The following is a 23,412-nucleotide window of genomic DNA, read 5'->3' as shown; positions in this document are numbered from 1 at the left end:
TGTATCCTGTGTGTGTGTGTGCGTGTGTGTGTGTGTGTGTGTGTGTGTGTGTGTGTGTGTGCGTGTGTGTGTGTGCGCAGGCCAAGCGTCTCTCAGCTTCTCAGGGAACAGCTATATAAAGTACCAGGTGTCAGACGGCCTCAGAGGAGAGATGAAGCTGGAACTACGAATCAGAACCCTGCAGAGCCGAGGAATCATCATGTACACACACTCTGACCCCTGCACCCTGCTCAAGGTACACACACACATACTCCTGACACACACACATACTCCTCGTACACACACCTCACACACACACACCTCACACACACATGGAATTCATGGGCTCATGTTTCTGCACTACTCATCTGTTTGTTTTTAACCTGTTTTTCTGTTTAACTAAACTTTAATGACCTTCACAACTGTTCCTTTTAAAAACGGACATAACTGACTCTGTAACCACACCCCTCTCCATGGCTCCTCCCCCAGCTGGAGGAGGGAAGGCTGTGGTTCCAGCTGGACTGTGGCAGCGTCCCTGGTCACCCTGGGGTGCCTGGCAACGCCTTGGGAGCGCTGGGCATCTCAGGGCGGCCCGTCAACGATGGGAAGTGGCACTCCGTCTCCCTGGAGCTGAACTCCAACTTCACCAGCCTGTCTCTGGACGATAGCTACGTGGAGCGACGCCGTGGACCGCCCCGCATGCTGCCTCTCGGCCCCGACGGAGCCATCTACTTTGGAGCCCAGGTGGGCATGACCGACGGAGTGTGTGTGTGTGACAGGATGTGTGTGTGTGTGACAGGATGTGTGTGTGTGTGACTGGATGTGTGTGTGTGTGAGAGAGAGTTAGTAGTGGATGTTTAATCCTCACAAGCATCAGCTGTTATAACACCACAGCACCCTCTAGTGGGGATCTACAGTTACACATCCAGCTCACGTCTCCCTTCCTGTGTGTGTGTGTCCAGGTGCAGCCCCCGAACCCCAGCAGCCTGCTGGACAGTAAGACGGGTCCCAGGGTGCTGGATGGGTTCCAGGGCTGCCTGGACTCTGTGGTGCTCAACAACAACCAGCTGCCGCTGCACAACAAGCGCAGCCGCTACGCCGAGGTGGTGGGTCTGACGGAGCTGAGGCTGGGGTGCTACCTCTACCCCGATGCCTGCCTCGCCCTGCCCTGTCTCAACGGGGCCACCTGCACCAGCCTACCCTCTGGTGGTGAGTGCTGGAACAGAAGCTGCAGGGGATTGTGGGCACTGGAATTCTCTCACTTCCTCCTCGTTGTTCAAGAGGAGGCACACACTTACACACACACTCACACTAGTACACACACACACTCATACACACACTTACACTCACACTAGTACACACACACACTTACACACACACACACACTCATTTTTTAATTTCCTGGCTATATCGCCCAACAAACGTAAGCTAGTCTACGAAGCTACCATGGAGCAAAGCAGAAGGCAACAAGGAGAGTCTCTCTATGTGTGGGGAAACATTAGTGCATTTTTGGGACTAGAAACGTTTTAAAAGAAAAAGTTTCAAAAGGTTGAAAAAATATTTAGTAAATAAGTAAGTAAGACTTTATTCATATGGCACATTTCATACAAGAATTGTAGCTCAAGGTGCTTTACATAAAATCAATAAAAACAATAATACAAGTGATAAACAATTCAAACAAAAATAAAAATCCCAATAAGATCTCTGTTCAAGAGAGAAAACAACTTTAAACATGCATCTTAAAAGTAACATATACATTTGGTTCACCCCTGGTCTGTATATATAAAACCATACACTCTGTTAACAGATCCTTTCCCCAGGTCAAGAGTATGGGCCGTATTCTCTGTTAACCGATCCTTTGCCTCAGATCAAGAATACAGATTGTTTTACATATTTGTTTAAATACTTCACGCGACCAGAGTTCTTGTACGCTATCAGCTATATTTAGCTACAAATATTTTCCAACTAAAAGTTTGCATCACTTGATGAGGACTCTACTATACTCTACTGTACTCTATTGCGCTCTGCTTTAATCTTTCTGTTTTAGGCTTCTCTGTCCTCTCCTTTTTTGTGTGTTTGGGGAAAAAACTTTTAAAACAAAAACATTTACCAGAGTCCTTTTAAACATGAGTATATTTACTGCCATCTCTGATGAAGACACACACACACCCACACACACACACACTTGTATCTGATAATGTCTGTGACGAGTCTCCCAGGACGCTACAGTCTCCCTGAGGGATGGACGAGGAAGTAATTGATTGCTGGTAACCATGGCGCCGTGCCATGTGCCCGTGTGCCAGCTGGCAAGCCTGGCGTCATGGTTACCTCTCCAGAGACGGGGGTCTCCCTCTCCAACATCTCAGATTAATAACTCATTAATGTTTCGTTGACACTCAGGTCCCCTTCTCTGCTCTTTCCATCTCTCTTATCTCTCGCCTTATTTTAAGAACGTATGTTAAGTTTTCAGCCCCTGTTCCCTGACTGGCCTTCATCCCCCATCATTGACCTCTACAGAGTCATCACATTTCCTGTTGTCAAATCTCACACACAAACACACACACACACTCATGCTGTGATACCCCCTGTTATTACTGTTGTCATGCCTGACTTCTGTCTAAAGGTTATCTGGGGCTTTGTGTGTGTGTGTGTGAATAGGCGAATGTGTGTGTGTGTGTGTGTATGTGTAAGCTCACTCACAATGGCATTTCCCTGGTATGCCTAGGTGATTTCCCTACTGTGTGTGTGTTTGTGTGAGCCGGAATGTAAGTGTGTGTGTGTACTAGAATGATTTCCCAGAGGTGTGTGTTTGTGTTTAGGCTGGCAGGCTGGCTCTCACCCCTGCCAAGTCTCCACGGCAACGCTGCCAAAAACCAAAACAATGCATGTGCACACATGAACACACTCCTGCATGTTTGTGATAAAGTGTGTGTCTGTGTGTGTGATAAAGTGTGCGTTTTGAAAGAAGTGTGTGTGATAGTATGTGTGCTGTGTCTTTAATGTGTGTGTGCCTCTGAGCTCTGTCCCAGTACCACGTCTCCTTTATTCTGAACGCTTCATTTATTCTCTCTTCCTGTCTCTTCTTTTACCATCTTTCTTCTTTCGCCTTCTTCCCTCCCTTTCCCTCCCTCTCCCTCTTCCTCCCTCTCCTCTCCCTCTCTTCTCACCCTCTCTTTCTCCACCTCCCTCCCTCTCTCCCTCCCCCTCTCTTCCTCCACCTCCCTCCCTCCCCCTCTCTTCCTCCACCTCCCTCCCTCTCTCCCTCCCCCTCTCTTCCTCCACCTCCCTCCCTCTCTCCCTCCCCCTCTCTTCCTCCACCTCCCTCCCTCTCTCCCTCCCCCTCTCTTCCTCCACCTCTCTCCCTCCCCCTCTCTTCCTCCACCTCCCTTCCTCTCTCTCTCCTCCTCTCGTCCTCCCTCCCTCTCTTCCTCCACCTCCCTCTCTCCCTCCCCCTCTCTTCCTCCACCTCCCTCCCTCTCTCCCTCCCCCTCTCTTCCTCCATGTGCTCTCCCTCTCCCAGGTTTTGCGTGTAGTTGCAGCCTCCAGTACACCGGAGGGCGCTGTGAGACAGAGGTGACGGTGTGCATTCCCAACCCGTGTCAGAACAGTGGCGTGTGTAAAGCCCTCGGCAATGCCTTCCTGTGTGGCTGTAGACGAGGCTTCAGAGGGTTGACGTACGGATCTATCTACATATATATATCTCTCTGTCTGTATATCTATCTACTCATCTATGTATTTTAGTTTTATCTTTCTGTACCTATATCTCTCAATCCATCTATCTATCTTTCTATCTTTCTATCTATCTATCTTTCTATCTCCTTCCTACCCACCCGTCCGGGTTACCTAACCCTGTCCTGTGCTGCTGTGGTTCCTGCTGCGCTCAGCAGGTGTGGTTCCTGCTGCGCTCAGCAGGGGGCAGTGTGAGCTAGAAAACTGTGTTCCTGCGTCTCTCATAACCAGATGAAGATGGCATTTCATTCTGATTGTTGCTATTCTCACAGGGGACTTTCAACTTCAGTGTTATATATATATATATATATATTCACACACACTCATCTCTCTCTGCCTCTCTCTCTCTCTTTGCCTCCCTCTCTCTCTCTGCCTCTCTCTCTCTGTCTCCCTCTCTCTCTTTCCATCTCTCTCTGTCTATCGTCTCCCTCCCTCTTTCTCTCGTTTCCCTCTCTCCCTCTCTCGTTCGCTGTCCTCTGTTTCTGACTCTTTCGTCTGTGTTGTGAGACGCTGTTGTCTGAAGACAGTAGATTAGAAGATGGTCTGATGTCTCCCTCTACTCCCCTTCTCTAACTCCTCCAATTTCCTCTATCCCCTCCTCCCTTTATCCTTCCCTCCCTGCCCCCTCCATAACTCTCCTCCAACTCCCTTCATCCCTCTCTCTCCCCCTCCCTCTCTAACTCTCCCCCCTCCAGATGCCAGGAGGATGTGAACGAGTGTGAGCGGGGCTCTCCGGAAGGGGAGTGTGAGAACGGGGGTGTGTGTGTGAACACTCACGGCTCCTTCTACTGTAACTGCTCCCTGGGCTTTGTGGGGCAGCGCTGCGGGCTGCGTCCCGTGGTGGTGCCCGACATGCAGGCTGGCCACGCCCTGCTGGGGAAGGAGGAGCTTATTGGCCTGGCTGCCGTGCTGCTCGTCATCATCGTCCTGATCGTTCTCTTCATTGCGCTGAGGAAGAAGGTGTTCCAGAAGAACTACTCCCGTAACAACCTGTCCCTGGTGCAGGACCCGGCCACGGCCGCGCTGCTCAACAAGGCTAACGGGCTGCAGTTCTCGGCACTGCGCTGCTCTCCGGCCGACAGCCTCAACTTGTACGCAGAGGCGGGGCTGGGGCTGGGGGCCGGGGGCCCCCCCCAGGTGCCCGTCAGGCCGATGGCGTACACGCCATGTTTCCAGGGCGACCCGCGCACAACACTGGACAAGATGGCGGACGGGCGGGGGGCGGAGCTGACGGAGATGACCACCTTCCACCCTGAGTCGCCACGGATACTGGGCACCGGCGGGCGCAGGGGCGTGGTGGTGTGCAGTGTAGCACCCAACATGCCGCCCGTGTCGCCATGCCGGTCTGACTGTGACTCCCTCCGCAAGAGCCCTTGGGACGACGAGGGTGAGAGAAATGCACCTTCTGGATGATGCAGTGTGTGATCTTCTCATCCTGACACACTGCGTGTGTGTGTGTGTGATCTTCTCATCCTGACACACTGCGTGTGTGTGTGTGTGATCTTCTCATCCTGACACACTGTGTGTGTGTGTGTGTGATCTTCTCATCCTGACACACTGCGTGTGTGTGTGTGTGATCTTCTCATCCTGACACACTGCGTGTGTGTGTGTGTGATCTTCTCATCCTGACACACTGTGTGTGTGTGTGTGTGTGTGTCTTGTTTTCCAGGATGTGCAGTGTTGTCAGCAGCACATCCATATTCATATTACACAGAATCATCCCCTGGTTAACAAGTCCTTTCTACTATTTAGACAAGCTGGTTGGCACTCACACACAAACGCAGTCCCTCAGCCAACCACTGATGCCAGCCAGTCTCTTGTAGAAACAGTCTTGGTCAATCTTGATTGAATCATTGTTAACCTACTCCAGTCTAACATGATGCCCTTCCCTGACCCCTGACAGGTAAGATGGTGGAAATGGGCGAGGAGGTCACCTGTTTCTCCGGGAGCAACAAAGGAAGCAGCTCCGAGGTCCAATCATTGAGCTCCTTTCAGTCCGACTCCTGCGATGACAACGGTAAGACCCGCCCTCTTCTCCCCATCATCCAGCTCAGCGCTGTAGCCGTCACCATGGCAGCCGTCACCATGGACGCCAGACATGTAGACACGTCGCAGGATGTGTTGAACAGGAAGTGTCATTTGTTGTCACCAGGCACAGTGGAGCTATGCACGTTAAGTGTATTATGTCGCAGTGTAGGATACGTAAGTGTAGGATACGTAAGTGTAGGATACGTAAGTGTAGGATACGTAAGTGTAGGATATGTAAGTGTACGATATGTAAGAAGGTCTCGGACTGAGAAACGGCCCGGGACTTTGAAACGCAGACCGGCCCATGACCGTGTATTATTATAAAAAATAAAAATGTGCATTATGCCGCGGCCGTTTGACCGGCCATTCGGGAAATCTGTAGAAGCTAGAAATGTAGAAGCATATTGTATATCCTGTAGTTTTGAATCAGCCTGCATGTTAGATGAGTTATCCAGTCGTAGAACTATTAATCTCATTAGCCTAGCTAACCTTGTAAGCCTAGCTAGCTTAGTTAGCCTCGCTAGCCTAGCTAGCATTGTTAGCCTAGCTAGCTTAGTTAGCCTCGCTAGCCTAGCTAGCATTGTTAGCCTAGCTAGCTTAGTTAGCCTCATTAGCCTCGTAGCCTAGCTGCATCCTCATCAGCACCATGGTTGATTCATCAGCTGGTTCCTCAAACTGCTGCTCGCTGAGTGTTTCATCCTGCTGGTGTTGTGCTGCTGTGCTTATTCAGGAAGTCACATCGCTTGAAAGAGCTGGGGTGTTTTCATAGTTATTACAATTATTTAAAAAAAATTCATTAAATGTGGCTGTTGATGTCTAAAAAGCTGCTGATTTGACAACATCTGACACCAGGTCAGCTACACTGTGATGATGTTGTTTGTTGTTGTTGTTGTTGTGGTCGTGCCAGTTTGTTTGTTTTGGTTTGGAGTTAAATGTCTGTCTGCTGCTTCTTATTTTCCAATCTGCATTGTCACCATAACAACCAAACATAGCTGGGGTTACCACATCCTGCCAGCCATGCCCACATCCATGTTGCCATGCCAAAATCGATGCCACTCCCACTCTGTCTCCTATTTTCCTGGGGGGGTGTTCCATCAACGTAGATTAAGGAAAAGCCAGGCTTATTTCGACAAGTCTCGCTTACTTCAGCGAGAGTTCCGTTCCATTAAGGTGGCTTATTATAGATCTAGCGAAGTAACCAAGGTAACTTATACTTCTGAACTAAACTGCTCCGTGTCAGGCTAAAAGTCAAGCTAAATTAAGATGTGTTGCAAATAATTTCAAACAGGCGGACACAGAATGTCAAAAGACAGTTCAGTCGAGTGAATTCCAGCACGCATTTTCCATTCCGTGTTCGGAAACATAGGTGCTGACTTTTTTTTTCACAATATGACCCAGCATGAATTAATTTATGTGTTTACTTCATCTCCAAAGAATGTATTAAGTTAAATAAACATGTTAACAAATAATGTCACTTTCACTGTTTTCAAAAGCCATTGGTTAATTGACATAAAATAAGGCCTATAATAAGCAGTGCGTCTTGACAAGTTTTGTCAATTATGGCGTATCCGTTCTTCAACCCTGTGGATGAAGGTGCTCCGATTATACAAAGAGCGTTTATCCCACCAGCCCCAAGGGTCTTCAGAGACGGAAGTTATGCTTCCCTGACCAGTATCTGTGGAAGAGGTATAGGTTCAGCAGGCCCAGCATAGTTTATCTAGATCTATTTTATTGTCATTCTTTAAAAACAATATATATATACAGTACAGAAAAACACTTTAGCAACTCTTAAGGATGGCAATGAACACATAAGAGCAGCCTACCATCCTTAGTAGATAGTAGTAGAAAGGAGAGTAGTAGACTATAATAGTAGAAATTATGGGTAGTAGACTGCAGTCTTAGTACTGCTAGTTTATGTACCCTTAGTATAGATAGTCCACATATTTAAATTTTAGGTAACTATATGTTTATTGTATGCACCTTCCTGCCAAAGCAAATTCCTTGTCTGTGCAAACTTTCATGGCGAATAAATCCCATTCTGATTCTGATTCTATGTAGGTAGGCCTAGACTGTGTAGTCTGCTGGAATCACACACAAGGAAGCAAACCCACTGTAGCCAAGCCTTGACCACTGTTCAGTCTGTCTGCATCTCTGTGTGTCTTTGCATGTGGGACATTGTTGAACAGGGTTGGTGACTTAGAAAGGTTTAGCAAAGGCAACTATGCCAGGAAATAAGAAGGGTATACCTTGCTCCAAAGCAGTACCTGAATATTATCATCAGTTTTCCAGGTCATCTTGAAACACAAAGAATCAAGGAGACTTTTTATTCAATTTTATAACGTATTTTCATTGTTTAAAGTATAATAATTGGATTTGGATTAAATATGCATGCGTAATATAATAAATATATAGTCTTAGTCATGCTGAGTAATTTTAAATGACTGCTCTGCCAAGAAAGGGGGCTACAGTTTGTGTCACCTTCTGATCTGAAAGTCTTTGCTGGGTCTGTGCAATAATACTTATTTCAGTGAATCCCATTTCAGTCATAGTTATCTAACCCTTTTTATTTTAAAGCTCAGCATTTAGCCTATCAGTTAATAAATGTGTGTGGCAAAGTTATTTTGAAGTAATTTATTAATTTTGTTGATGTGAAGACAAAAACATTATTAGCCCACATCACTTGTCTTCTGCAGTGTCTTGAATTTATACACAACCTCCAAATAGAATTTTCAATTTCTGCCACGTTCTTTTTTTGGCTATTATTCTCAACCTCCTGTTGAGAATATCGTCCATTGATTACTGTCAGAATGGTTTCAGACAGCTCATCAAATTACGCTAATTATCAGTAGGCCTAAATGCATTAGTTATGTTAAGTAGATTTGGTAGGCCTACAATTTACTAATTTAAACGGTCAACAATGTTTTGCCAAATCATGATCAGATCAGATGTATTGCAATTTTTCGGGATAACTCCACAAAACTCAAAAAATCCAGTTATGCTGCTGAAAATAACATCTCTTTGCTGGTTTACGCTCTGCTTTTTGCGACATAACTCTTATTTTCGACGATCGCCTGATCTGGGCTGCTTTGGTTCTCTGTGTGCGCACACAATCTAAGCTTATTCAGGTCTAGCTTGAATTAGCGTTGCCTGTTAGTGGAACGGAACGTTAGTGGAACGGCTTGAGGCTTAAGTCTAAGTTGATGTTTACCCAGGCAAGCCTGTTTCGTGCAGCGGCTTTCGTTGGCGACGTTGATGGAATACCCCCCTGGTGTTTTATTTGTATTATTTCACAGTTGTGTGTTCTTTCCCCAAGGCTGTGGTTCAGGTGACTTAGTACTGAAACAGCTGTTCCCCAAGGCTGTGGTTCAGGTGACTTAGTACTGAAACAGCTGTTCCCCAAGGCTGTGGTTCAGGTGACTTAGTACTGAAACAGCTGTTCCCCAAGGCTGTGGTTCAGGTGACTTAGTACTGAAACAGCTGTTCCCCAAGGCTGTGGTTCAGGTGACTTAGTACTGAAACAGCTGTTCCCCAAGGCTGTGGTTCAGGTGACTTAGTACTGAAACAGCTGTTCCCCAAGACTGTGGTTAAGTTGACTTAGTACTGAAACAGCTGTTCCATGTAGAGTTAAATTACAGTTTAAACATGACAGAGCTCTTGAGTTCCTCCAAGACATGATCATATCAGAGATGACAGCCCAGCCTTGACCAATAAGAGAGAGCCTATGACCAGCCTTGACCAATAGGAGAGAGCCTATGACCAGTTTTGACCAATAGGAGAGAGCCTATGACCAGCCTTGACCAATAGGGGAGAGCCTATGACCAGCCTGGCCAATAGGAGAGCGCATATGACCAGCCTTGACCAATAGGAGAAAGTGTATGACCAGCCTGAACAATAGGAGAGAGTGTATGACCAGCCTGACTAATAGGAGAGACCGTATGACCAGCCTGACCAATAGGAGTGAGCAGCTGTCTGACTGTCTCATGTCTCCTCTTCAAGCCTCCATAGTTACCGTCATTCGACTGGTCAATGATGCTGTCGACACGATCGAAAACGAAGGTACCATGTTCCATCCTCTCTCTCTACTTCTCTTTATACCTCTCTCTATTCCTCTCTCTAGCTCTCTCTACTTCTCTCTCTCTCTCTTTTTGTGCCTCTTCTATGACAGAAGGAAATTGCTGATTGAGTTTCAGTTTCTCACACACACACACACACTCAGGGGGGGTGAGGGAGGGAGTAGGGGGAGGATGAGGGAGGGGGGAGGGGGCGGGAGGATGAGGGAGGGGGGTGAGGGAGGGAGGGAGGAGGTGGGGGAGGATGAGGGAGGGGGGTGAGGGAGGGAGGGAGGAGGTGGGGGAGGAGGGGGGAGGGGGGTGAGGGAGGGAGGAGGTGGGGGAGGATGAGGGAGGGGGGTGAGGGAGGGAGGAGGTGGGGGAGGATGAGGGAGGGGGGAGGGGGTGAGGGAGGGAGGAGGTGGGGGAGGAGGGGGGAGGGGGGTGAGGGAGGGAGGAGGTGGGGGAGGATGAGGGAGGGGGGTGAGGGAGGGAGGAGGTGGGGGAGGATGAGGGAGGGGGGTGAGGGAGGGAGGAGGTGGGGGAGGATGAGGGAGGGGGGTGAGGGAGGGAGGAGGTGGGGGAGGATGAGGGAGGGGGGAGGGGGGTGAGGGAGGGAGGAGGTGAGGGGGGAGGGGGGTGAGGGAGGGAGGAGGTGGGGGAGGGAGGAGGTGGGGGAGGATGAGGGAGGGGGGTGAGGGAGGGAGGAGGTGGGGGAGGGGGGAGGGGGGTGAGGGAGGGAGGAGGTGGGGGAGGAGGGGGGAGGCTACACGTCTTGCTGGATACACACACACACATCATAAACATTATAAACACAAAGCTGTTTAGGATGCATGGACCATTCCTCCGTTCAGAGTGTTTGCGTGTATGTGTGAGAGAGAGTGTGATAGAGTGAATGTAGACGGAGTAGTTAGAGTTCACACACACACTCATTTTCAAACACACATACACACACTCAGTCTTTCAGGAAGCCAGCACCTGTCTGGCACCTCAGTCTGTCTTTCAGGCAAGCACAAGCACACACACACACACCACACACACACACACACCACACACACACACACACACACACACACCACACACTCTAAGCTTTCTCTTCTCCTGTTTCCTCCCACCTGACAGTGTCAGTCATGGACCAAGGTCAGAGCTACAATAGAGGTGACTCTCTCTCTGTCCCTCTCTCCCTTTCTCTCTCTTCCACTCTCTCTCCCTTCCCCTCTCTCTCTCCCTTCCCCTCTCTCTCTTCCCCTCTCTTCCTCTCTCTCCCTTCCCCTCTCTGTCTCTACCTATCTCTCCCTCTTTATCTTCTCCTCTCCCTTTTGTCTCTCTCCCTCTCTCTTACTTTCACTCTTTCTCTCTCTCTCTTCTCTCTACTCCTCTCTCTACTCCTCTCTCCTGTCTCCAATCCCCCTCTCTCTAACTACATCTCTCTCTCTCATCGCATGTCCCTCCCCCACCTGCAGCATGCATCCACCTGTCAGACAGTGTTTGTGGCGTTGACAGCAATGCATTTTGGGATGCTGCAGTTGACGGGGCGAAACCCCCAGTTCCTACGGCAACCAGGACCACCATCCTCCACTGCTCCTCTTGTGTTTTGCCACGTTTGTTGCCTGCGGCCTCTGTGATGTGTCGTGTGATGTTGTGTGATGTCATGTGATGTGTCATGTGATGTGTCATGTGATGTCATGTGACTAGCTGTGACTCAGTGACAGGAGGTTGCTCCTGCATCGTGAGCGTTGCTGCATGTCTGTCATCATCATCACGATGTATGCAACTGTGTCCAGCTGTGACTCATGTCCCATGACCTCTGGCATGACCCCTGACCTCGACCAGACCTCTTCCTGCATGTTGTGTAACCCCCAGATCAAAGCTAACAAGCTCTCTGAACAGGATCTGTTTTTTGTGCTGGTGTAGCTGTCCATAGACATGCGTGATGGAACCTGCTGGCTGTGTTGTGGTTCCTGTCTCATGCTGGCTGTGTCCTGGTTCCACAGCGTACCACTGGGACACGTCTGACTGGATGCCCAGCACACGGCTCCCTGACATCCAGGAGCTGCCCACCCACGAGGGGGCCCCGGGGGGCCAGGGGGCCCCGGGGGGCCAGGGCCCTGGGTCGGCACAGCTGGGGAGCAGCAGCCGGGAGCTGGAGACTGATTACTACCTGGGGGGCTACGACATTGACAGCGACTACCCCCCCCCTCACGAGGAGGACTTCCTGGGCCAGGACCAGATGCCCCCGCCCCTGCCCCTGCCCCTGGAGGAGGACTACCAGGAGCCCCCCTACGACACGCTGCCCCCCTCCCAGACCCCCTCCCAGACCCCGTCCACCCAGAGCACCCTGAGCGGGAGGGGCGTCCACTCAGCACGTCCAGACTTCCACCCCAGCCAGTACCTGCCCCCCCACCAACCTCCTCAGGGGGGGGAGGAGTTCAGCCCACTTCTGGTAGGGGGAGGGGTGCCCGCGGGCAGCGTGGGGGAGGAGGGCTCTTTGAGGCTTTCGGGCGGAGCCTGGTCGGCCTCGGACGCCTCCACGCCGGTGCTGGATGACTCAGCGAGCAGCGACCTGGACAGCCTGGATGACACGCACCGTGGCAATACCATCACCATGGAGACGCCGCTGCGCCGCGGTGACACCGTCACCATGGAGACACAGCTGCGCCGCGGTGACATCGTCACCATGGAGACGCAGCAGCAGACCGAGGTGTAGCCTCACCGTGACCCTGTCGAGGAGACACTGGGGGAGGGGAGGGGGGGGGAGAGCGGGGGGGTGGGGGGGGGGAGTGACGGGGAAGCAGGTAGTACTCGAGAAAAGAGAGCAGAGAAGTAAGTGAACAGCCAGGCTGAGAAGAGAACCTTCTGGAGATGAACCTTCAGACATAAAGAAGTTAGAATGGAAAAGAGGATAAAGATACAGAATGTTAAAGTGAAGGTAGAAAACAAGGACAATCACCCCCTTATCTAATACCCCCCACCTCCAGGCCAAGCACACTGAACTCTACAACCCTAACCTGCTCAGAGCTTGTACAGAATGTGAGACAGTATGAATCCAGTATCAGGATGAAAGGGATGACAATACTAGTGCAATCAAATCTGCCTGGGTCCGTATTCCAAGAAAATCATCTGGACTTATTACTACCCCAACCTCTCCCGACCCCACCTTGACCTCTTCTGACCACACCCTGACCCCACCCTGACCTCCCACCCTGACCCCAGCCCGACCCCACCTTGACCTCTTCTGACCACACCCTGACCCCACCCTGACCTCCCACCCTGACCCCAGCCCGACCCCACCTTGACCTCCCATCCTGACCCCAGCCCGACCCCACCTTGACCTCTTCTGACCACACCCTGACCCCACCCTGACCTCCCACCCTGACCCCAGCCCGACCCCACCTTGACCTCCCACCCTGACCCCAGCCCGACCCCACCTTGACCTCTTCTGACCCCACCCTGACCCCACCTTGACCTCTTCTGACCACACCCTGACCCCACCTTGACCTCTTCTGACCATGCCCTGACCTCCCACCCTGACCTCCCACCCTGACCCCAGCCCGACCCCACCTTGACCTCTTCTGACCACACCCCGACCCCACCCTGACCACACCCTGACCTCCCACCCTGACCTCCCACCCTGACCCCAGCCCGACCCCACCTTGACCTCTTCTGACCACACCCTGACCCCACCCTGACCTCCCACCCTGACCCCAGCCCGACCCCACCTTGACCTCTTCTGACCACACCCTGACCCCACCCTGACCTCCCACCCTGACCTCTTCTGACCACACCCTGACCCCACCCTGACCTCCCACCCTGACCCCAGCCCGACCCCACCTTGACCTCTTCTGACCCCACCCTGACCCCACCTTGACCTCTTCTGACCCCACCCTGACCCCACCCTGACCTCCCACCCTGACCCCACCCTGACCCAGGAGGTGTTGCGTCATCCTAACCTTGTCACAACAGTCCTGTCCAGCTGCTCATCTAGTTACACTCTGGCTTTAATGGGATTTATTTACTTTTTATATATTTTTTTGCACTAGTTTATTTTTTTTACGTCTGATTTCGTGAAACCGTGCCATAAAATTGAAATCCTCTAAAGGACACCGGTGAGATGTATTTCCTGGTAACAACCTCCGTAGAAGATGGCTGGAGGTGTTGACGTCCATATTTGCCTGCAGATGGATGACCTCTCTGTGGCCTGCAGATGAGTGGGTGAAGGACCCTAATACACGCCCAGTCATTCTGTGAGCTGACGTCCCTCTGAGCTAGTTATTGTAGTTCACTGAGCTGGTTATTGTAGTTCACTTCAGCGATACCCAAAGACACGGAAGCAATAGATCCCAACAGCCTCGGAGCATCCTGGGACAGGTAGCGTCCTCTCTTCCCTTGTCACACACACTCTAACACATACACACACCTCCACGCTGCATACAGGTCCCCTGAAGAGAAAAATTAAACAGTAATAAACTGTTTATTAAGTAATAAACATTCTTAAATTAGAAAAAAAGAAATACATTTGTATTCTGTCTTTATTTTTCTCACTTGTTAAAGTGTGGAGAAGTACAGGTTGGGAGGGGATAGCTAGCTAGGTGATAGCTAGCGGCAGGTTGGGAGGGGTTAGCTAGCTAGGTGATAGTTAGCGGCAGGCTGGGAGGGTTAGCTAGCTAGGTGATAGCTAGCGGCAGGTTGGGAGGGGTTAGCTAGCTAGGTGATAGCTAGCGGCAGGCTGGGAGGGTTAGCTAGCTAGGTGATAGCTAGCGGCAGGCTGGGAGGGTTAGCTAGCTAGGTGATAGTTAGCGGCAGGCTGGGAGGGTTAGCTAGCTAGGTGATAGCTAGCGGCAGGTTGGGAGGGGTTAGCTAGCTAGGTGATAGCTAGCGGCAGGCTGGGAGGGTTAGCTAGCTAGGTGATAGCTAGCGGCAGGCTGGGAGGGTTAGCTAGCTAGGTGATAGTTAGCGGCAGGCTGGGAGGGTTAGCTAGCTAGGTGATAGCTAGCGGCAGGCTGGTGAGGGGTTAGCTAGCTATGTGATAGTTAGCGGCAGGCTGGGAGGGTTAGCTAGCTAGGTGATAGTTAGCGGCAGGCTGGGAGGGTTAGCTAGCTAGGTGATAGACACCTCACAGGTTTGGTTTTTTTCCTTTTTTTGTTTTGCAAAAGATGTAAGTTTGTTTTCAATTCTCTGTACAGTGTACATAGCTAGGTTGTTAAAATGCCCATTTTGTAGATATTGCAATCCCCTATTGCCTCTTGGCTGTTTTTGATGTGGTTATGACCACGGAAACATTCTTTTTCTTTTCTTTTTTTGACTTTTCAGTTGAAGTGTTTTTATTTCAATTTTTTGTTATTCACAATTGCTTTGAAACATAACTACACTTACAATGTACAAATCTGATATTGTAGATGAAATTTGCACGGTATTAAATCACAACAATTAGCATTTCATCGAATCTTCTGATGCCATTGTCTTTCTAGTTTGGAAATGTTTTAGTTTTGAGTAATCATTTTGCAGGTCTATTCCAGAGTTTTAGGCGGGATTCAGAACAGAACAGGTCTAACTGACTGTACAAAATGAGTTATTTTTTAACAGCTGTTTGTTTGTTTGTTTTTTAATCAATGCTGGAAATAAAAAGAATATTGATGGTCTTCAGTGTGTCACCTTCCCTAGCGACAAAAAATCTCATCTAGCGACAAATCTGCCGACTTTATATTAATTTGGAATTAATTTTTCGCTTTTGAGCAACAGCAAAATAACTTATTATAAATGATTGTCATGTCTCCTCTTCTGGGCAGCAAACTGCTCCTACAGGAACAAACCCTGTTAGCAGGATTAAACCTGGAAGAACAACTACCATGAAACTGGAGGTCACTCATCAGACAGACTCATGTTCCCGGTTTTCCCCCGTTTCTGCCAGAAACTGCATCCACGCGGATCTGTGACTGGTCTCCAGGTTCATCTAAATCAGATACCGGAACCCAGGTATGTGATGGTAACTACAGAACCAGGTGTGAGGATGTTGCATAGTGGTGAAGATAAGACTTTATTCCTTACCTGTTCGTTGAATTTGAGGATTTCACATGATACCTTTAGAAATGGCAAGTAACGAAGAACAAATACTTTGTTACTGTACTCAAGTAGATTTTTCTGGTATCAGTACTTCACTATTAATTCAATCAAAATTATTTCTTGTCATTGCGTGCCTTCTTTTCATTTCCTGGATATCATGCACAACACATGAAATCGAGTCTATGAAGCTACTGTGGAGCAAGGCAAAAGGCAACAAGAAGAATAAAAAGTATATATATTTTGAAAGTTGAAAAAAAAAAATTTGAAAAAATACTTCACAAAATCTCAATCGCTTGACTATACAAACGTTCAGCTATGGGTCCAGTTGACAAAAACTTAGTCCACTTGTTCCTGTACAGAGAAATAAAACTGTGGCTTCTAAAGATGTCTTCTTAAAAAAAATTCACATACTGCATCTCATACAAACAAACACAAACACTCATACATACACATACAAACACCGAGCAAAACCACCTCAAAGTAAATGGGCCAAGCAACATGACACACACACACACACACTCTCTCATGACACACTCTCTCATGACACACACACACTCTCATGACACACACACACACACTCTCTCTCATGACACACACACACACTCTCTCACACAGGGCTGCTTGTCAGGGTTGTCCCGGGTCACACAGACTGTGTGTGAGTCAGAGGTGGTTGTCAACAACCAGCAGGTTATATAACGCTGTCACTGCATACCTCCTGACAGCTGTGTGAGAGAGTGAGTGGGGGAGGGTTATTGTGTGTGTGAGAGTGAGTGGGGGAGGGTGATTGTGTGTGTGAGAGTGAGTGGGGGAGGGTGATTGTGTGTGTGAGAGTGAGTTTGGGACGGTGATTGTGTGTGTGAGAGTGAGTTGGGGACGGTGATTGTGTGTGTGAGAGTGAGTTGGGGACGGTGACCCCTGGGTGTGTCCTGTACCCATAACCCCCTCGTGTCCTCCCAGCCTGCCTCCATCTCTCCTCCCAGCCTGCCTCCATCTCTCCTCCCAGCCTGCCTCCATCTCTCCTCCCAGCCTGCCTCCATCTCTCCTCCCAGCCTGCCTCCATCTCTCCTCCCAGCCTGCCTCCATCTCTCCTCCCAGCCTGCCTCCATCTCTCCTCCCAGCCTGCCTCCATCTCTCCTCCCAGCCTGCCTCCATCTCTCCTCCCAGCCTGCCTCCATCTCTCCTCCCAGCCTGCCTCCATCTCTCTTCCCAGCCTGCCTCCATCTCTCCTCCCAGCCTGCCTCCATCTCTCCTCCCAGCCTGCCTCCATCTCTCCTCCCAGCCTGCCTCCATCTCTCCTCCCAGCCTGCCTCCATCTCTCCTCCCAGCCTGCCTCCATCTCTCCTCCCAGCCTGCCTCCATCTCTCCTCCCAGCCTGCCTCCATCTCTCCTCCCAGCCTGCCTCTATCCTCCCAGCCTGCCTCCATCTCTCCTCCCAGCCTGCCTCCATCTCTCCTCCCAGCCTGCCTCCATCTCTCCTCCCAGCCTGCCTCCATCTCTCCTCCCAGCCTGCCTCCATCTCTCTTCCCAGCCTGCCTCCATCTCTCCTCCCAGCCTGCCTTCATCTCTCCTCCCAGCCTGCCTCCATCTCTCCTCCCAGCCTGCCTCCATCTCTCCTCCCAGCCTGCCTCCATCTCTCCTCCCAGCCTGCCTCCATCTCTCCTCCCAGCCTGCCTCCATCTCTCCTCCCAGCCTGCCTCCATCTCTCCTCCCAGCCTGCCTCCATCTCTCCTCCCAGCCTGCCTCCATCTCTCCTCCCAGCCTGCCTCCATCTCTCCTCCCAGCCTGCCTCCATCTCTCCTCCCAGCCTGCCTCCATCTCTCCTCCCAGCCTGCCTCCATCTCTCCTCCCAGCCTGCCTCCATCTCTCCTCCCAGCCTGCCTCCATCTCTCCTCCCAGCCTGCCTCCATCTCTCCTCCCAGCCTGCCTCCATCTCTCCTCCCAGCCTGCCTCCATCTCTCCTCCCAGCCTGCCTCCATCTCTCCTCCCAGCCTGCCTCCATCTCTCCTCCCAGCCTGCCTTCATCTCTCCTCCCAGCCTGCCTCCATCTCTCCTCCCAGCCTGCCTCCATCTCTCCTCCCAGCCTGCCTCCATCTCTCCTCCCAGCCTGCCTTCATCTCTCTTCCCAGCCTGCCTCCATCTCTCCTCCCAGCCTGCCTCCATCTCTCCTCCCAGCCTGCCTCCATCTCTCTTCCCAGCCTGCCTCCATCTCTCCTGGGTTACAGTTTATCCGTTGTTGCTCAACTTCAACTCTGAAATAACTTTGCCTTAAATATCAGCACATCAAAGCAGAGTCTAGACATGCTTGTGTTGGCATTACAACAAACAAACAGCTTCTGGAGTTTCAAGGACGCACAACCTCATACAAACACACCACCTTATACATGCACAACCTTGTACACACACACCACCTTACAAACGCACAACCTTGTACACAAACATACACAACCTCGTGCACACACACACACACAACCTTGCACACACACACACCACCTTGCACACGCACAACCTTGTACACAAACATACACAACCTCGTGCACACACGCACAACCCTACACCCACACATACCCTCCTCCCATCCTCACTAATACACACACACTTACTGACATAAACACTCACACACACACAGTCATTATCAGCAAAGAAACAGCTGACCAGTAGAGGTCTCCCTACCCTCACAGATGCACACACACACACCTGTCCCTCCCACTCACACACACACACCTGTCCCTCCCACTCACACACACACACCTGTCCCTCCCACACACACACACACCTGTCCCTCACACTCACACACACACACCTGTCCCTCACACACACACACCTGTCCCTCCCACTCACACACACACACCTGTCCCTCCCACTCACACACACACACCTGTCCCTCACACACACACACACACCTGTCCCTCACAGATGCACACACACACACCTGTCCCTCCCACTCACACACACACACCTGTCCCTCCCACACACACACACACCTGTCCCTCACACTCACACACACACACCTGTCCCTCACACACACACACCTGTCCCTCCCACTCACACACACACACCTGTCCCTCCCACTCACACACACACACCTGTCCCTCACACACACACACACACCTGTCCCTCCCACTCACACACACACACCTGTCCCTCCCACTCACACACACACACCTGTCCCTCCCACTCACACACACACACCTGTCCCTCACACACACACACACACCTGTCCCTCACACACACACACACACCTGTCCCTCACACACACACACACACCTGTCCCTCCCACTCACACACACACACCTGTCCCTCACACACACACACACACCTGTCCCTCACACACACACACACACCTGTCCCTCACACTCACACACACACCTGTCCCTCCCACTCACACACACACACCTGTCCCTCACACACACACACCTGTCCCTCCCACTCACACACACACACCTGTCCCTCCCACTCACACACACACACCTGTCCCTCACACACACACACACACCTGTCCCTCACACACACACACACACCTGTCCCTCCCACTCACACACACACACCTGTCCCTCACACACACACACACACCTGTCCCTCACACACACACACACACCTGTCCCTCACACTCACACACACACCTGTCCCTCCCACTCACACACACACACCTGTCCCTCACACACACACACCTGTCCCTCCCACTCACACACACACACCTGTCCCTCCCACTCACACACACACACCTGTCCCTCACACACACACACACACCTGTCCCTCACACACACACACACACCTGTCCCTCCCACTCACACACACACACCTGTCCCTCCCACACACACACACACACCTGTCCCTCACACACACACACACACACCTGTCCCTCACACACACACACACACCTGTCCCTCCCACTCACACACACACACCTGTCCCTCCCACACACACACACACACCTGTCCCTCACACTCACACACACACCTGTCCCTCACACACACACACACACCTGTCCCTCACACACACACACACACCTGTCCCTCACACACACACACACACACCTGTCCCTCCCACACACACACACACACCTGTCCCTCACACACACACACACACACCTGTCCCTCACTCACACACACACACCTGTCCCTCACACACACACACACACCTGTCCCTCACACTCACACACACACACCTGTCCCTCACACACACACACACACCTGTCCCTCACACACACACACACACCTGTCCCTCACACACACACACACACCTGTCCCTCACACTCACACACACACTTGTCCCTCACACGCACACACACACACCTGTCCCTCACACACACACACACCTGTCCCTCATACACACACACACACCTGTCCCTCACACTCACACACACACACACCTGTCCCTCACACTCACAGTGGGGTTGGTGGGGGTGGGGATGTGTGCGCGTATATAGTGACATGTTTCACACTTTAATCTGTCTGAATGCTTGTGTGTCTGGTACTGAAGATATAGAGCTTACTTTCTGAAAGTTTGTGTGTGTGATGAATCTGTTTACTGAAGGTGTGTGTGATGACTGTGTGCTGAATGTAGGTTTGTTTGTGTGTGTGTATATGATTGTAATTGTGATGAATTATACAATGAATGTGTGTCTAACTGTGTGTGTGGGATGAATGTGTGTTCAAAATGAAGAAGGCAAAGAGGATGAGTGGGGATGAGAGTGAGAGAGGAGTGGGGAGAGAGGAGTGGGGAGAGAGGAGTGGGGGAAATGGGTGAGAGAGGAGTGGGGAGAGAGGAGTGGGGAGAGAGGAGTGGGGGAAATGGGTGAGAGAGGAGTGGGGATGAGAGTGAGAGAGGAGTGGGGAGAGAGGAGTGGGGGAAATGGGTGAGAGAGGAGTGGGGATGAGAGTGAGAGAGGAGTGGGGAGAGAGGAGTGGGGATGAGAGTGAGAGAGGAGTGGGTGAGATGGGTGGTATTCAACACACACTCAGACCCCTGAAACTAGGGCAGCATGTGGAACCACTGCTAATGAACAGAGATGGAGAGAATCTCCCTGACATTTACATTGCATTGCAATTTAATTAATTAAAGTTGATGTAATATGAACACGAGCTCTTGATGAAATCCAGTGTGTGTGGGGGGAGGCAGCATTCTTTCCCCCTCTGGCCAACCCCCCTGTCCTGGGGGGGGGCGGTGCTACCTCAGTGGGAGGAGCTACAGTGTTGGTAGTGTCTGCCTGTGTTAGACCCGCTTTGCAAAGTCCTGTTATGTATGTGTTACATTACACACACACACTCACAAACACTCACACACTCACACATAATTCTAAGGAGTTGACAAGGTTAATCGCATGCACATATTTCCCGGTAGTTTAAATAAAACATGCACCGAGACCATTACAGTGATTTATAGACAATATATGTTTAATATTTTGTCAACGTGACAGAATCATTGAACATGATTACAGAAACCATCAAAAACCTATCATTGACCTGAAGGACATCAAATCTTCAAGTAATTTTAATTCATTTTTTTATGATTATTATTTATATTGTATTAATTTAGCAGACACTTTCATCTAAAACAAAACACAATTTGAAGGAAAATTTGAACCTTCAACCTCTTGATAGTCACTTAGTTTCTCTAACCACTGAGCTAGCTGGCTGTTGTCTGGGAGCTCTGCTCTCCCTGTGCTCTGGGCCCGCTGCTCTCACCTCAGACTTTGCCCTCAGTCTCTGAGGTATGAAATTGAAATATTACTCTAATTTTTCTCAGTAAAGCTTGGCTGGCAGTCATTCATATCATAGTTGGACAGTTTTCTTTTGCTGTCCTGGATAATATCAGTGTATTCTGAGAAGCCTTTTGTCCCTTTGAGGCTGCGGGTCCTGTGTGTGGGGTCAGAGTTATCCTGTGTGTGGGGTCAGGGTTATCCTGTTTGTGGGGTCAGGGTTATCCTGTTTGTGGGGTCAGGGTTATCCTGTTTGTGGGGTCAGTGTTATCCTGTGTGTGGGGTCAGGGTTATCCTGTGTGTGGGGTCAGGGTTATCCTGTGTGTGGGGTCAGGGTTATCCTGTGTGTGGGGTCAGGGTTATCCTGTGTGTGGTGGTAATATTACACCATGTCTGTGGTTGCTTGCAGATCACCACTAATGGAGCTCACTAAAACTCCTCAGAATTGCTGCTATTTCTACAGCAGCTTTCTTTGATCAGCAGTTTGTGAAACGAGCTGCTCATTAGCTGCTCATTAGCTGCTCATTGGCTATCACATAACACTGGAGCAACCCCATACTCCTGTGGACACATGGGAGAGAGAACCTGTGGACACATGAAATAAATGCAGTGTGAGCACTCCTGGGTTGCTCCAGTAAATGTCCATCCAAGCTTCAGAGCCCTGCAGGGACCAGATGGAGCAGAGATCTGCTCCTTCAGCACCACACAGCGGGTCTGTTTGCCTCAGAGGCCGATACCGTTGGTTTAGACCGTGGAGCGTGAACACCAGGACGGAGGCTGGAACTTCCACACTAACTACGAGCCTTTCAGGATCCCTCATTAGAACCCTTGGTGGAACCAGAGAGAACCAGAAGGGTCCAGCCCTCTCTGGCTGCGTACGAACACTACTAGAGACAGAGAGGGGTTTGCCTGCTACTCGTTCACTTCACTAGTGAGCGTGCCTGCTACTCGTTCACTTCACTAGTGAGCGTGCCTGCTACTCGTTCACTTCACTAGTGAGCGTGCCTGCTACTCGTTCACTTCACTAGTGAGCGTGCCTGCTACTCGTTCACTTCACAGGTACGTCCGCACCCGTCTGACTCCCCGGCGTGACTCCACGCCCACTTGGTTCACCCCCGACCCCCCCAGCCTCGCTGCTGCGCTGGGAGAAGACTTCTGACTAAATACACACTTTGTGTCCTCGACCCCGATGAAACAGGAAGTCTCCTGGTCATGGATATTGTTGTGATTCATTGTATGCATAAAAGACTACATAGCATCGTCATGGTGATTGGTGGGAGTTATGATTATATTATATTTGTGGGGTGGCCATCCGTGTGGGATCAATGTTGTTATGGAAACGGGTCACACAAGCAAGCCCTACCTCAGTTTATTCTCTCAGGCTTGAGTTTTATTCATTTAGCAGAAGCTTTTATCCAAAGTGACATATAAGCTTAGTATAAAGTTGCCATGTACTTCCTTAAAGAGAGTATCTGCGTGTGCTTGAGTGCTCCCTGCTGGAGTGCGTACTGGAAGCTGGAAGCCTCTCAGTGCCTTGAACTCTCTCAACCTCAAGGTGTTGTGTTTTCATTCTTACATTTACATTTAGTCATTTAGCAGACGCTCTTATCCAGAGCGACTTACAGTAAGTACAGGGACATTCCCCCCGAGGCAAGTAGGGTGAAGTGCCTTGCCCAAGGACACAACGTCATTTTGGCATGGCCGGGAATCAAACTGGCAACCTTCTGATTACTAGCCCGCTTCCCTAACCGCTCAGCCACCTGACTTCTTATTATTTAAGCTCTGTAGAAGCGGGGAATCTACTCTTGGAGGTGTTTCTGTGTTCTAAGGGACTCTGATATTATGTAACGTGGGCGGATCGCCTTAAGA

General features: G+C 50.6%; 1 protein-coding gene and 1 long non-coding RNA gene across 2 annotated transcripts in view; both read left to right on the top strand.

Moving 5' to 3' along the window:
- fat3a (FAT atypical cadherin 3a) overlaps positions 1–13,062 on the top strand; it is a 105,019-nt gene extending 91,957 nt beyond the window's left edge. Inside the window, exons 16-24 of the mRNA XM_062473542.1 lie at positions 81–235; positions 469–723; positions 942–1,188; positions 3,500–3,653; positions 4,404–5,095; positions 5,612–5,725; positions 9,733–9,792; positions 10,908–10,943; positions 11,780–13,062. Of these exons, the coding sequence (XP_062329526.1) occupies positions 81–235; positions 469–723; positions 942–1,188; positions 3,500–3,653; positions 4,404–5,095; positions 5,612–5,725; positions 9,733–9,792; positions 10,908–10,943; positions 11,780–12,492 (2,426 nt within the window). The 3' untranslated portion in view covers positions 12,493–13,062. The remainder of the gene's footprint in view (positions 1–80; positions 236–468; positions 724–941; positions 1,189–3,499; positions 3,654–4,403; positions 5,096–5,611; positions 5,726–9,732; positions 9,793–10,907; positions 10,944–11,779) is intronic.
- A 372-nt stretch (positions 13,063–13,434) lies between these two features.
- Positions 13,435–15,422, top strand: LOC134028799 (uncharacterized). The gene is made up of 2 exons (XR_009931578.1): positions 13,435–14,689; positions 14,894–15,422. It is a non-coding gene; the product is annotated as an uncharacterized LOC134028799 (long non-coding RNA).
- The last annotated feature ends 7,990 nt before the right edge of the window (positions 15,423–23,412 follow it).

Source organism: Osmerus eperlanus, chromosome 11 (genome assembly GCF_963692335.1).
Source record: "Osmerus eperlanus chromosome 11, fOsmEpe2.1, whole genome shotgun sequence".
In the NCBI taxonomy this organism is placed as follows: domain Eukaryota; kingdom Metazoa; phylum Chordata; class Actinopteri; order Osmeriformes; family Osmeridae; genus Osmerus; species Osmerus eperlanus.
Note: the sequence above shows the minus strand (reverse complement) of the source record. Positions and strands in the feature narration are given on the sequence as shown.